The sequence below is a fragment of the Crocodylus porosus genome, unplaced genomic scaffold (assembly GCF_001723895.1).
Source record: "Crocodylus porosus isolate Cpor-Errol unplaced genomic scaffold, CroPor_comp1, whole genome shotgun sequence".
Lineage (NCBI taxonomy): Eukaryota > Metazoa > Chordata > Crocodylia > Crocodylidae > Crocodylus > Crocodylus porosus.
Window position 1 is genome coordinate 32,300,118 of NW_017728943.1, and position 15,270 is coordinate 32,315,387.

Here is a 15,270-nt window from a genome sequence, read left to right on the forward strand (position 1 = left end):
CCCCCATGCCAGATCCATCACATAAGGTGCTTATTTCAGATGAGCTAGGACTGTTTCACATGTTGCAGCTGTGCAGAGCTGGTTCTAGGTATTTGCCACACATGGCACCCTCACCACTTGGTCTGGGCTCTTCATTGCATGCGCCTCCTACCCTGAAGCAGCCTGGTGGGGTGGAGAGGGGTGCTACGTGCAGTATGTGCCCTGGGCCCTGTGCATGGGGCTGGTCTGGCATGTGCCTCAGACTACGTGTAGATCCACTCCAGACCCAGGGACAGCACTGTATTGTGTTGTATTTCTGTAGTATTAACTCACTTTGGAAGCTAGTGCTCCCTAGACGCTTTAGAAGAAAATAAAACATTTAACATATTTTCTGTAGTGTGTGTGTGTTTTTGGGGGGGGGGGTGGTGCTGGATATTTTTATTTCGTACACATGTTTTGGCTAGAGAAGTGTGAAAAGTTTTAAGTGGATTTCTACCTCTTGAAAATTAAAGTGGTCACTGATAATCCTGGAGTTCAATTGGTCAGATGCCATTAAAGGATATATGAGTAAATGTGTGCTGAAGGAGAGTGACTGAAGAACTTGAGATATTTAATATGTTAATTAAAATTTCTGTTGACTAAGAAGAGTTATTGAACATTAAGGAATTTTTTTTAAATAAAGCAGTTCAAATTTAATTTGGATATTAATTCTTTCAGAACATTCCCACTTGCTTTGGATGTTGGCTGTGGAAAAGGCTACATAGCCCAGTATTTAAACAAGGTACTATGCGTTGGTAACATCTAAAATATAGTGCAACTTGTACCCTTATACAGTTGTTAATATCTAAAATATATTTAAATGAGAAGTCTCTTATCTATGGCTTAGATTGTTTTGTTCAAAATGACTAGCCTTGAAGGCTCAGGCTCCAAGTGTGAAGAGATAAGCAGATAAGGCTCAGGCTTTTTTCCCTCTTTGGTGGCTCCCCAATGCTGTCTGGTACTGCTTTTTATAAACCAACCTAAATATTTGATCTTTTTTTTTTTTTATTTTAGGAAACAGTTGAAAAACTTGTGCAAGTAGATATTGCAGAGAACGCATTGGTAAGTTGTCATCTGACCTTTTTGCTTGTCATGCTGTAATGCCCCAGTGCTGTGGAGCAAAAGAAATAAGTCTGAAATGTTGTGTTCATTCTAACCTGATTTAGAAAACTCCTATGGAAACTGAAATCCCCACTGTCAGTATTGTAGCTGATGAAGAATTCCTTCCATTCAGAGAAGACACATTTGAACTTGTTGTTAGCAGTTTAAGGTTTGTATAAATCACACAACTAAGTTTATTTTTAAAAAATCAGATTAGGTAGATAGCATTCTTCCCAAACTAATAGGCAAATGGCTTCATATAGGCAAAGGCTTTTTCCTCAGTATTGCTTATTATTATTATTATTATTCAGTAAATCATTATATAATTAAAGTATTTCGCTGTTAGTTTTTGTGGAATGTGACAATTAACTTTTTCTTAAGGATAAATATAGATGTGCAAGTAGTTTCCTGCCTTTTGAGTAGTATCCCAGCAGTCCATATTCTAGCTGTAAAAAATGAAAAAAAGAAAATTAAAAAATCTACAGTCTTGTATATAAACAAAATTTTCATAACTTTTAACTTGTTTTGGGAGGAAAGTTGATAGTTGTTTCCTTTGTCCTCTGAAATATCTGTTATGGCAATAGTCTCTTGCCTTTCACAAATTTTATTTACTGCTAATAAATAGTAATAGTACTAAGTCCTAATAAAATTGACACACTTTATTTCAGCTTGCATTGGGTGAATGACCTTCCTAGAGCTTTTAGAGAGGTAAGAAATTGTTTGTGATGCATATTATCAGGACTCTACCTTGGTTTCAGTATATGATTTTGTATATGGGAGTTGTGTGCATAGATAAGTTACATTGAAATGACTCTTGTCATATTGTGGACGTCTAAGCAACAAAATGAGAGAAATGGATACACACATGGCTCTCTTTTCTGTTCCTAAGTCTAACTGCAACCCTCATGGGTTTTGATTAACTTAATTTCTGCACATCCAAGGTGTCCACAGGGACTACGTGTATATTCTGGCTGCTACTGTATGTGCTCAGTCTCCACAACTATGTAGTCGCACAGGTGAATATAGGGCTATTTGCCCAGGTATAGAATGCCAACCTGTGCGTAAGTGACTCTTTTGGGCTCTGATAAGCAGAAAAGAATAGAATGCTATGAAGTCAAGTTTGTTTCAACAATTTCCCGCAAGAAAAAATATTTTAGAGGTTCAGGTTGGAGTATTTCATGAGCATTTTTTAATATCTACTTTTCTGTTTTGCTGTGCAATATTAGTGTTTTTCTAGAGCTACCCTATCATGCATGATGTTAGCATAAATAATAAAATGGAAAACAGCAAAATTTTCCACAGTGAAAATCTTAAGAATCCAGTTTTGAAAGGAACTTTGAAATGATGTTTGTTTTCAAAATTTATTTTTACCAAATGAAATGTCACAGTTTAACATAACACAAAAATTTCAGATGTTGATCAACTGTAATCTTGATTTTACTGACTCCATGCTTTGGGACCAACAGCCTTAAGTTGGTGCAGCTAACCATATGCTGATACTTGTCACATTTGTCTGCTGATTACTTGATCAAAAATCTCGTTTTCATGGAATGTGGCGTTTAATAACCTGATCAAAAACTCTTTCCACTTCCTTTACATGCAACTTGGATCACTTGTACATTTTATTCAAACTCTTATTTATGTCAGATTCAAACTGAAGAAATGTATTTAACTTAGTTATATAAACAAGAGACTCCCAAACATACATTTATGCTTATAGCATTACATGTTCATAGCGTGACATAATATATTTGAGAGCCTTTTTACCTATGGGCCTTAAGTTGGAATTTAGTGATTAAACCTAGTGCAGAGTCAACTTATCAGGTAGTAACTTGGCTCTTACCTTTTTAAAGGCGGCCAACTTTGCTGTCCTGACTTCTTAAAATTCAAAACATTCTTAATATGTCTCTGGTGCTTTCATCTGTAAAGTATGGTAAAAATACAAGCAATCATCCTCCTATAACTTATAATTAGACACAGATAGCTCAGGATGTAATCAGGGTTTTCTGTTCACATAAAATATTGAGTCTTACGTTTGCTTGGCCCTGCATTGACTTCTTATCTGATTTCTAGCTGTACATAATGTGTTCCTTGGGAGTCACAAATCTAAAGAGGAGGCCTTGTCAGTAATAGTGGACCCAAAAGCCTTAGTAGATGCTACACACACAAATACAGCCTATTTTCCCCTCAGAAGGCCAGATGTATTAGAGTCTAGCATGCATGCACTATCATGTTTCAGAAAACAAAATACAGTATCATTACCTGAAAATAGACAGTTACACTTACTTTTTTTGCCTTTTGAACTTGGCTTTTAAATCTTTTGGCGTTGTATTACCACCTGAAACATTGGTATTTTCTAAACTTCGTCTTACTTTATTCTGCTGTTTTGAGTACTTTGGAAACAAATTGTGTTGAATCATTAACTATGTGTAACATATCCTGGAGAAATGTGATTCTGGGTATTACTGATCAGTGGTGAGTTCAAATGGCTAAGTGTAGATCACATAACCTGCTTACTAAAAACTAAGTAAATAAAGAGGATAAATACATTTCTTGTATAAAATAAAGATCTAAAACTAGAATGCTAAATGGAAACGGAATATCTATCTTTTAAAGCTCTTTGGCTTTTGCCTACTTCCTCACTAGTCAGATTAGGATTAAATGAGATGCTTGATTTAATTGAGTCACTCTTTTCTAACTAGAAAAAATGTTTTAAGAATTCATTGCCAAATATTTTTAAAATTTAGACCTTGAATACTAAGCAGGCCTTGTGTATTACAGATTCATCAAGTCCTTAAACCAGATGGAGTATTTATTGGTGCCATGTTTGGAGGAGACACTCTGTATGAGCTTCGTTGCTCTCTGCAACTAGCAGAACTAGAAAGAGAGGGAGGATTTTCTCCACATGTGTCTCCCTTCACTGCTGTCTCTGACTTAGGACATCTGCTTGGAAGAGCTGGCTTTAACACTCTGACTGTGGTAATTTATCTCCATGAGGAATGTAGCAATTGTGAAAATCAAAGTTGCTCTTTAAAAACAAACAAACAAGTTTTGTTGTATAGTAGGAAACTAATAGAGCATATAGGCTGGGCATGGCATACCTTCATGGTGCAGATAGTTTGACTTTTAACAAAGATATGTTTTCTTTGTGGGAACCAATTTGGAAAAATACTGGTTTATTACATCTTCTCATTTTCATGTCAATGGTTTAAGAAATTGTTGTGGAGAAGATGCTACTGGTTCTGATTTGAGGATGAGCAATCAACTTTTACTCATGTGGAAGTCTAGCTTGACTAAACTGGAGTGATGTCAAAGCTAGGGAACAGAAATGGAAGAGGAGGGATTACAAGCTCCACAGGCCAAAGAAGCGCAAAGACTGGCAGTAATATGCATCAGGGAATGACATAAATACCAAGCTGATGCCACAGTGGCAAGTGCAAGCTAAAAGTGTACATAAAACATGTAAACATCATATATTTGTGTTGGTCACCTTGAAATTAAGTCTCCAAAGTGCCTTCATGCTCTTTAGCAACTTTTCTGTGTAAACATATGCATTAAATGTTCTGGTATGATTTTCATATAAGCTGGCCCACATTCATGCCCCAAATGTATTTAAAAAAAAACCACAAAAAAAACCCTAATCCAAAAAAAAATTCTATTTCCATAGTACCTAGGTAGATTGTTACATCTGTCACTTGTTCATGTCAGGCCTGTTAAACTGTAAAGTTAGAAGTATGGGATACAAATGTACTTAGTTTTAAATGTGGGTACAGTAGATACTGGAATAGTCTATACATGTATTTGCATAGATATTTAAAATCTGATGCATGAAAATAGATGCGCAGGATGTGGAGGTGGTTTTAGCTTGCTAGTTAAAAATGTGTCAGTGCTGAACTTTCTGCCTATTCATTCCTTTCTAGATGCGAATCGGTTAGTTGGTTCTCTAAAGTCCTGTCAACATGACAGTTTGAGACTGATGGAGGAAGCTAAGTGGGTTAAGTTCTAGCTAGCAGTTCCAGTGAGGAGCACTTTGCAGGGCTCAATGTGGGCAGGTTTTACTGTAAGTAATGCTTGTAAATAGTTCTCTAAGTAGAACATCTAGGCCACATCCAGATGAGTGCAGCCATTCAGTATGGGGTGCCGCAGACATGTCTGGCGCCCCATACCACATGTTCAGATGTTCTCCATGCTGTAGTCAAGCAGTGCAGAGGGTTTTTTTGACCCCTGGACCCAGTGGGGAAAAAAGTGGTGTAGCACATGCACATGCAGTGCATGTCACTCAAAAGTGGAGCTGGGCCGGCCGGAGCCACACTGCAGCAGCCAGCCAGGTTCTGTGCAGCAGAATTGCCACTTCTACAGCCCTAAGAGGCCCCCAGAACTCCAGGTAAGGCTGCTGGGGCCAGCCTAGTGCTGGTCCCAGCCTCCCCTGTTGCCCCCGGGGTAACTTCCCACACACCAAAGTGCGCATAGCACAAGCGTTCCCTGGGGACTAGCAGCAGTGACGCAAGGTGCACTGCTGCTAGTTCTCCCTGGGGAACCAAACATCCACATGTGTGGACGCAGCCCTACATGGCCTTTTCACCCTGGGGCAGACAGCAGTCTGGGCCTGGCAGCAGGGCCCAGAGACTGCCTGCCTGATTGGTTCCCCATGATTTAATGTTTCATTGTATTGGGTGAGTGTTGACCCCAGGTTAAGGCTATAATTTTATACTTGTTTGTTACAAGTGTGGCTGACTAAAGCTGAGGAGAATGAATGAAGCTCTGAGGAGGTTGACAGACAGAGAAGGTCCCAGGGTGGACAGATTAAAGTCTGAGTGAGAACAAAGGGACCTGGAATGGTATAGTAAGGACTCTGTTTTGAAGCAGCATTTACTGTGCTGCTTGGGACATCAGCAGTCGGATAACCCTCTTCTTTTAAAAAAGAAAACAACATCCTCCCTTCCCTGGAGCTCCCAGTGGTGAGGGTGTTACAGATCACTGGAGAAGCCAGGGACTAAAAAGAGCCAGGGTCTCAAAGCCAGAGGCTTGCCCCTTGTGAAGCCACACTAGGACTGGCTTTCAGGAGAGGGAAAACAAATAAAGCTGCTTCTTGGGAATCCTAAGAAAGATCTTTCCCCTTCCTTTCTGAAAGGGGCAGGTTGATCTTTTCTTGACAGAGAGGACTACATCTGATCTCAGCATAGTTATAGTTAATGAGATTAAATGAAGTTAATTTACCCTAAAGGTCCAATAGAGCACTGTTCGGTTTGCTTAACCCACAGAGCACTTATGTGAGGATTTAACCATTAGCAAAAATTTGAGGGATTAACTCTAACCCTTAACTGCTGTGTGTCTCCTCTCCACTTTGATTTGAGTGATGATGGTACTTTAAACTGAACAGAATGGTTGCCCTTGGGAAATTAACATATAATATATATAGGCTTTTTTAAAGCATAGTTATATTGCATGAAACACAAACTTTTATTTTACTCATTTTCTGTTTTTATTGCTAACTTGTCTATTGCGCATCAAGAATGATGGGGTAAGGGGCTGGGATTAGGGTGCCATCACATAACTCCATGCTGCTGCTGGTCTGCTTCTTGCCTGGAGCGCTGCTGGTCCCAGCTTCCCCACCCCCTCTCCGGTTCTTGATAGGGCTTGCAGGGAGCAGCGTTGGCCTTGGCTCCCCCACCCTTTGTGCGGTCTTCAGCGCAGCTTTGGAATCATAGCAGCACTACCCCATGCTTGGAGCACTCCGATTGGCTGTTTCCGTCAGTCAATCAGAATGCAAATAAAGCATTACGGACAGACAGACTTAGGCTTTTATAATATTAGAATTGTTTAGAAAACTTTATTTTAATGTAGATACACTTCAAAAACTAAGCTTTTGAACTTTTTTAGGATACTGATGAAATTCAAGTAAACTATCCAGGGATGTTTGAGCTCATGGAAGACTTGCAAGGCAAGTATTTCTTTTCCTCCAAGAAAAGCTAGTGTGTTTCTCAATCTTGATTTCTCAGCAATGCTGTATAATGAGTTATGCTTGGCAGAGCATAGGTGGTGCCTTTTTCCTTAAGTGCAGACATGGTTTTCTGTAAAAGTTCTATTATCATGGGAGAGTTCTGAAATATTTTTCTAGGAGAAATTACTCATTCTGGTCTCGGAACACCTAAGTTTTTATATTTGATGAATACATATTCAGTTAAACCACCATTGTACAATTATATCTGTTTTCCCCACAGAGATTTCACTTTGCTGCTTTCCCTCTCTGGTTTCTGTGTTTATGTTTCCCCTGAGGAAGCATTACCTTTTTTCAGAGCTCTGCAGGGCCAGGGGATTACCGTCTCCCTGTGGAGTCTGTGCTGGGAAGCAAAAGCCAAAATCCTGTTATCTCAGCATGCTATGAAATTTCCCTTCTCTTTAATGCTCTTCCTGCAGGCAGCTGGGTCAGCTTTCTCTCTCTCTGCTGAGTTGCCCCTAGCACCTGTGTATGGGCAGTGTAATGTACACATATGCATGAAGGCAAAGCAGACAGATTTCACATGTCCTCTCCTAAGAGACTGCCTCAGCCAGGAGATTCCAGGAGCTGGAACCTTCCTAGGGAAGCCAGGAGAGTTCATTTTGAGAGCCTAACTACTATTAATCACAGATCTGTCATTTCATCAAGTACACTAATTATGATTCATATGCAGTCTTGTAGATGCCTTTGTTTTTGGAGAAGTACAGGGCATGCTTTTACTGCTGATCAACAGCTTCTGTCTGTTTTCATTGAAATGATTTCTCCCAGAACCCTTGGCAGCTGCAGAAGGGCACCCTTTATAATGATTGAGCATTGCACAAGCTTTTATTTAAAACATTTTTTATCTTCCATTGGTAAAAACCCATTCCTAATTAACTTAGTTTTTAATGTGGTAATTATTCAGGAATATCAGCATTGCTTCAGTGTAGTTGCTTCATGCTTCTGATATTTTTATCATAAATTTAATAGAAGGAAGGACTTTGGGATCGGTATTCCACATGGAGAGTTAATTAATTTAGCAAACTACCAAATTTACTTGTGTAAAGGCTTAAGACCATTACTTGTCTGAATATAACTTCTACCAGGAAGTTAAAGTGAAATAGCTTACAACAGTATAAAGGCATACCCTGCAGGGTAGAAAGTAGGTGTTTCCCTGAATCAAATCTCTGTATGCTGTAACTTTCTCTTGTGAGATCTGAGGAATTTTGTATCTGTTTTGGATTAATATAAAGTTGTGTGGCTAATGCACTGAAATTTAAAACTCATGGTATATGCTATATCTTCTTTTTTTTAAAGCTGAAACCTATTTTTAGGTATGGGGGAGAGTAACTGCTCTTGGAATAGAAAACCTCTGCTGCACAGAGAAACTATGTTGGCAGCAGCAGCAATATATCAAGGTAAAAACAAACGTTTAGTAGTTAACTTAGTCTGGATGGGTCTATGAACATCTTTTTCCATGTTTTTTGATCTTTCTCAGGGCTGCATTGTTTTACTATCTTTCTTGAACACGAGTAAAACAAATTGTTTTTAAGGGCTTACAGTTACAAGACTTGCATTACATGGACGTTTTGCATGGTTTGGAATACTGTCTTTTGTTTTCTCTACTTTTGTACAATTAAAACATAAAAGATTTCCTGTATTGTGAAATTCTGTAAAAGAGTTGTTTGCAGCAAGAAACGTTACATTTAACATTTCGTATTCAATTCTTGCATAATTTGTAATACTTTCTCTTTTTTAACAGAAATGTATGGAAATAGTGATGGCTCCGTACCTGCCACATTTCAGGTCTATTACATGATAGGCTGGAAATTCCATGAATCGCAGGTAACTTGAAACTTTTATGCTGTGACCCCCCTCCCCCTCTTATTTCTTATGTGTCATTTGATACATGTGTCTGGTTTTAGACAACTGAGTGACTCTCTGAATTGTTTTGAACTTAAGTCTTCACCCCAGTTTCTTTTCTTTCAGGCAAGGCCAGCCCAGAGAGGTTCTGCAACAGTGTCACTTGGAGATCTGGCAAAAATAAATTTTTCAGGGGGGAAAAATTAGCTGATCATCAAAAGGTGACTTGTGTTGGACCTTTTACAAAATATTGCGTTGTAAAATAGACTCTACAGTTGTCAGTGTCTACTGTTATTTTGTTTTGAAGAGGTCATAAATTAACTACACTCAAGGCACTCAACATTTTTAATTCCTATGCTTCATCCAGATAACATCATGTTTATTAAAGTTTCTGTCAAAACATTTTATCAATACATTAACTGAAAGGAGACTCTCTGCTTTTTTGTAGACATTAATTATAAAACTTTCTCTACATTTTAAGCATTTAGGATTGTCCCAAAGAAAATAACATTTTGTAAGCATTTGTACATGCTCAAGGTACACAAAGAGATGTATATGGTTGTTAACAAGTCTTTCAGTTGCAAAAATAAGGAGAGAAAAAGTCATCAAAAAGATTCTACTTCAAGTCGAATTAGTTTGGATCTAATTTCGTGTGTATCTCATTCTGCAGGTAGAAGCATTTCCAACAATTGTTGAAAGTCTCATGTATGACATGTATCTGAAAGGAAGTGAAGAAGAGAATGTAACTCCTGAAAAGAGAGTGCCTGCCTGAGAGATCCTGCTTAAAATTCTCTACAATTAAACGCTATTTATTTAAGATTCTGTTTGTTTTCTGGCGTCATTGGTCTCAGGAAGAAATGGGAGCAGGCTGCACCACTGCATCAAAGTACTAGTCAAGTGAAATTGCCAGTCTAATATTTCATGTGATGATTTGAGCAGAGTTGGATCTGAGAAGCATGGCGGTGCTATCAACCTGCACCCTGCACCCCTACTCATGTTCCAACATGCTAAAAACAAATTCTTAACAAAAAGGTCAGGATAAGATGCAGTCTTAACCCAAATGCTGCTCCAGGACAGGGAAAACATCAAGATATGAGAGCCTATCTTCCCAGATGACTTCAACCTGGAGACTTGTGTAAGATTTTGGTTGAAGTAAGCATGGAGGAAATGATGCGTTAAAGACAGCAAAAGGATACCAGTCCAAAGGTGACCCACATCATGTTCCTATGATAGTTGAAAGGGGTCTTAAACACACTAAATTAGTCCTTCATGGGAACTAATGATATTCATATTCCAATATGCATCTCAAATTGAAGGCTCAACATGAGAGATTAATTTTGTCTCTCTAAATGTCTGTTGTGGTCAGAAATTTTGCCTTTTAGTGGTGTAGTATTGCTGACATCAGGAAAGGGGGATGCCTCAGTTCAGTTAACAGGATTTTCCTTGGTAGCTTCATGTGTCCTGTCTATGGCAATTAGTCATCATCCTGTCTTCCCCTCCTCCTCTTCCCCCCACTCCCAGATCACTTTAAAAAGAATGGCAGGTGGGAGACAGTTGACTACAAGGCAGCTACCTTGGTTTGGATTTGTCAAGGTTATAGATTCTACATTAAACAGGAAGTGTTTGCAGGTGGGTATTTCTTTATCACTCCTGTTCCTCCATATGGTCCCATAGCTCTTGGCCAATTATTCTGAGTCATATTGCTGCATTGTATTGGACAACAACTAGTCATTTCTGAAGTTTTGCAAAGGTGGTAGATACTTGTCCAAAAGTATAAATGTCATTTCAGATTACTAAATAGCCACAGACTGGCTTTTTTTTTTCTTATTGCCAAACAGCTGAATAACATGAACTTGACCTTTTTCTGTTTCATAAACCCTTTTGATTTAGCCTTGCCACCATGCTAAGTTAGGTATTGTTATGTTTGGTCAGTTATGGCAAGAAACATTAACAAACTGTTATAACTTTATGTGTTCCTGACTCTGAAAAGAAGGGTGAAATATTGCAACAATGGTCCCAACACTGCATTGCAGATCTAGGATAGTACAAGTGAAGAACATAAGCAGTCATCCAAAATAGAACATATGCACATTAGGACTAGCCTGGCATCAAGCTTTTACATATTGGCATTCTCTGCCTTAAATTGCATTGTCATAGTCTGATATTGTCGTGCCGGCAATGTCTTCAGTGAAAATTCAAGGAACCTGTTGTAATAAGTTAAGCCAGTAGGGGGCATTCAACAGAATAGTATTGCACACTCCAAACTAGCAGACATGTCTGTTCTGTGTATAAAGGACTATTTAAGTAGAATGGTTTTAAATTCTGTGTAGTCATTTTCAAGTCAGCCTCTAGCCATTAATGACTCTTGACATTGTAAAAACAGTGGAAACTGACCTCCCTGGCAAAATAAATAATTGCATGTCAGGCTTGAATAGAGAACTGCAGCCAGAAATAAACTTTTCCACTAAAAGGACTCTATTTGACAGGTTCTGTTTCCAATAGGGTTTGGGGGAGGGGGCGGAAGAAGGGGGTTTCTGTTCCTGCAGCCATCCTGGGAATTTCACCTAAGAGTAGAGAATTTTACCTAACTCTGATCATAGCAAATTTGGCTCCTGCAGATCTGAATATAGATGCTGAAGTACCTGTCTGTATTAACTAAAGGAAGGTTGGATATTTCATTACATTATTTTAACTTCAAGGGGATCAGTGCTGTTTATTGTCAGTTCTGCTTTTGAAATTACATTGACTGCTGTGACCAAAAATATTAGTATTATGAATGAGAACATGCTTCTTTAGGAGCCAAGCAACTTATCTTAGGCAGCCCCTTAAATACTCCATACCCTGAAGTACCAAAGCACCATCTTTTTTTTTAGCAAAATCCATTGGTAAAGCCTTTTCTGTCAACAGTATTGTATCAGCAGTGTGAGCACACAGTTCAATGCTTAAAATGGCTATATGCTAACACATGATTAAGCACTCCCTAGTGTGGGTCACACTTTTTTTTCCTTAGATGTGTCTATATTCAGAATGACACAATTCCCCCCAGGCTCAAAGCCACTGTCATCTTTCCTGAAGATGTTTTTATGAATTTATTTTCATGCTGTTGCATCTATCATGTGCCTTCTCTAAACTTTTGAGTTTTTTCCCAGGCACTTCTGCTGCTGGCTGTGACTCAGATGTGTGAAGAGAGTGAGGAGAAGGAAGAAGAATGTGGTTATGTGTAAATGTTAATTAGAGACTAGTTCCTACTGTGCCTTGTTCTTCAAGCATTTAATCAACACATAGGTAGAAGCAAACTGAAATATGCTGGAAGCCCTCTCCTCCTAACTTCTAAGGAGATAAAGAATGTGCTCTCAGTAATGAGAGGAAAGCATACATCATTGGGTAAAAAGCACCTGAAGAGCAGTTTCCTTTCTGAGCATATAGAAGAGGAACACTGGGAATCACACAACAGGGGAAGAATAAATGAAGTACTGTGCAGAGCACTGCTAGTGGGAAGAACAAAGCAATTAGGCAGGAAATTTGGTGTCCCTATTCTCCCTACCCTTTCCCTTCCTGAATATGAAAATTAAATACTGACCTAATTAATGTGCAGTTCATAATACAGCATCTGTGGTCACAGTTATTCAGTAACCCCCCGGATGAGGAGGGTGCTGCTGCCCAGCTGTTATATAATGCCGTGGCAGTGTCTTCATGCGAGAATGCATAGATCGCTTGCTCTGCTGGCCCAGCAGCTTCTGCATTCCTGGCCACCCGGTGGCCCATCTTTCACAGCATCAGGATGGAGTGATCCTACTGTTCTAGTGCTTGAGGCTGAGGATAGGTGGCTTGGAAGTAGTAAATGAGGGTTTGAATCTCGAGGCTGAAAAGGACCTAGAACCTAGATCTCCCAGTTCGTGGAGAGGTGCTTTCCTTTAGGTGGATATCTCTGTGCCATCTGTCTTCTGCCACACTCGGTTATGGATCTAGCCTCAGAAGACTAGTTCTTGCCCTGCTCAAGCTCTGGTTCTTGGACAGACAGAGGAGCCTAAGATACAGAAATGGAAAGAAGTGCTAGCTCTTTGCAGCTCCTGCTTAGCTTGTGGGTTTCTGTCTCTTCCATGGCATCTAACTCCCCATTGCCTGTATAGACAGTGTGGGTGCCTAATATTGTTTCTTTGGTTCACTTCCCGGAGCTAGGTGCCTAAATTTTAAGTATAGCCAAGCCAAAGTTGGAGGCACATAGCATGCTTTTCTGGATCTCAACCTAAATTTAGACAGCACTGATAATAATGAAGTACCAAATATGTGTAAATACTGCACAAATATATTTTGATAGGGGGTTTTGAGTTCTGTTGCTGTTCTAAAGCCTGGTTTGTCTTCAAAGTTTAACTTTTATTTTACCTTCCTGATACTTCTGTATCTTTGGTCTGAGAGTATTTTTTACTTTGTATTCTAATTTTAATTTTTTATAGTACTGCTGTGTGGCCTGTTAGATAATAAACATGAACGCAGTTCCTGTCCTTTGCACACACTTCTGTAGTTAAAGCTCCATTACCTTTTCAATATGAACTCACATTTTTAGGATTTAAATCTTTTTATTGTAGCTTTCTCAAGGTGCCAAAATTTAGTGTGCATTTTTCCAGGCTTGATATAATTAAGTGATTTCTGTGTTCTTTTAATTTGCTAGTTCAGGAAAAAAAAATCAGGTAACAAAGTGGTGACAAGGTGCCTTTTGTCGGGAAGACTAGATATTTTAAAGAACAAGCTTCCAAACATTACCGAGTTAGTACACAAGATAAAGCAAAACGCCTTCTGGGGGATGATTATTTCTGATTTTGTCAAAAAATGCACCAAAAATTTGAATGTCAGGAGTAATAAGAATGTCTTAAAAAGGCAATATCTACAAACTGAATTAACATTCAGTCATTTTCAGCACAAAGAAACTTGAGCTAGGCAACCAGGATCAATAAGCATGATTGGTGAGTGCCTTGAATTCCAGCTGCACACCCAGTCAGGGGAAAGATTGAGCATTATTTTGTTGATTAAGTATCCAACCTTGAATTCCACATGCATCCAAAAGTCAACAGGAGTTTGTGCAGTAGAAGAAATAGTAGGCCAGGGCCTTGGGGAAATCTTTGACTTAACAGAGCTTTTTCAGATGCAGAACATACATAAGCTAAATCTAGTTGCATAAGGCCCTCATAGTCCACTTAAATGTGAGCTCAAAATACATAAAACTTACCTGTATAATTGGCCAAAATAAAGAAAAAAATATATATTTTTTCAATACTACAAATTGTATTTCAATGTTTTCGTAGACGGACTTTTTTTGCCATCGTCTGTCTGATTCAAAGTTCTTTACAAACTGAAGACCCCTGGAGTATTTTGTGGAGAAAACTCAGTGGACATACAGAAATATAAAATTAACTTGTTTCATGCTTGATATCCATGCAAATAAGATTAGAGAACATAGTTTAAGATAGGAATGTATTCCCTAACAGATTCTGATTTTTAAAACATCGATGTCCAAACTAGACTCTTCTCTGTTTACTTTCATTCCATTATCCCTAGTTTTAACCTTCATAATTTCTGGTGCTTCCTGACAGATTTTTCACTTGACTAGTGATTTTGGTTGCCTCCGATTGATAATTTTAAAAGGTGACTGATCTTTCTTCGTAGGACAGGGATTTGCACTTCTGAAAATGAGGCCACCTAAGATGTATTTGAGAGTTTGGCATACAAAATTGCTTTTTCCCTGTTAATGACAATTGGCTGTGCTGCAACATATGTATTTTTTCAATTATCCTTCAGTAGACCAATAAGTCACTCTTTTTCCTGAATTCTTTCCAGTTTCATTTTTCTGTGCAGAAAGAGTTCACTGTTGTTTTGTAAAAGGTTTGCTTTCTTTCTGCTCAGTTAAATAGGGCTTGTACACAAAATCAAAGATTACTCTGACTACTGCACGCTTCAATGAAATTTCAGGTCTAAATTAAAACAAACCTAGTTTACTCTGGATGTTGCTTTGCAAAAATGAAGTATGTTGAAGTGCTGATTGGGAATGTTGGGACTATCTCATTCTGCTGAGTGGGTATATGCATCACTAGTTTAAAAAGTGAAGAATGTTAAACTGCCTTTTCTTTTACCTGTATATCTAAGCTTTGTTTTTCTAAGATGCTCCTCAGATTGTGGTCCCTTCCATGAGCAGAATTACTGGAGTAGTTTCAGTGAAGCCAATCACAAAGTGGCCTCCAAAATCAGATCTTTTTTAATGACACAATAGCTATACGTGAAGAAAAACTCTTCAGAAAGGAACTGAAATATGGTATTGT

General features: G+C 38.6%; 1 protein-coding gene across 2 annotated transcripts in view; it reads left to right on the forward strand.

Moving 5' to 3' along the window:
• The window catches only part of NDUFAF5 (NADH:ubiquinone oxidoreductase complex assembly factor 5), a 15,144-nt gene extending 2,597 nt beyond the window's left edge, over positions 1-12,547 (forward strand). The window contains exons 3-12 of one of the 2 annotated variants that reach the window (XM_019549126.1): positions 697-760; positions 1,033-1,080; positions 1,185-1,288; positions 1,788-1,827; positions 3,901-4,098; positions 7,000-7,060; positions 8,431-8,514; positions 8,859-8,941; positions 9,086-9,180; positions 12,109-12,547. In XM_019549126.1, coding sequence (XP_019404671.1) covers positions 697-760; positions 1,033-1,080; positions 1,185-1,288; positions 1,788-1,827; positions 3,901-4,098; positions 7,000-7,060; positions 8,431-8,514; positions 8,859-8,941; positions 9,086-9,166 — 763 coding nt within the window. In that variant the 3' untranslated portion in view covers positions 9,167-9,180; positions 12,109-12,547. Of the gene's footprint in view, positions 1-696; positions 761-1,032; positions 1,081-1,184; positions 1,289-1,787; positions 1,828-3,900; positions 4,099-6,999; positions 7,061-8,430; positions 8,515-8,858; positions 8,942-9,085; positions 9,779-12,108 lie in introns of those variants that run through there. The other variant, XM_019549125.1, reaches the window with a different exon arrangement.
• Positions 12,548-15,270: the final 2,723 nt, after the last annotated feature.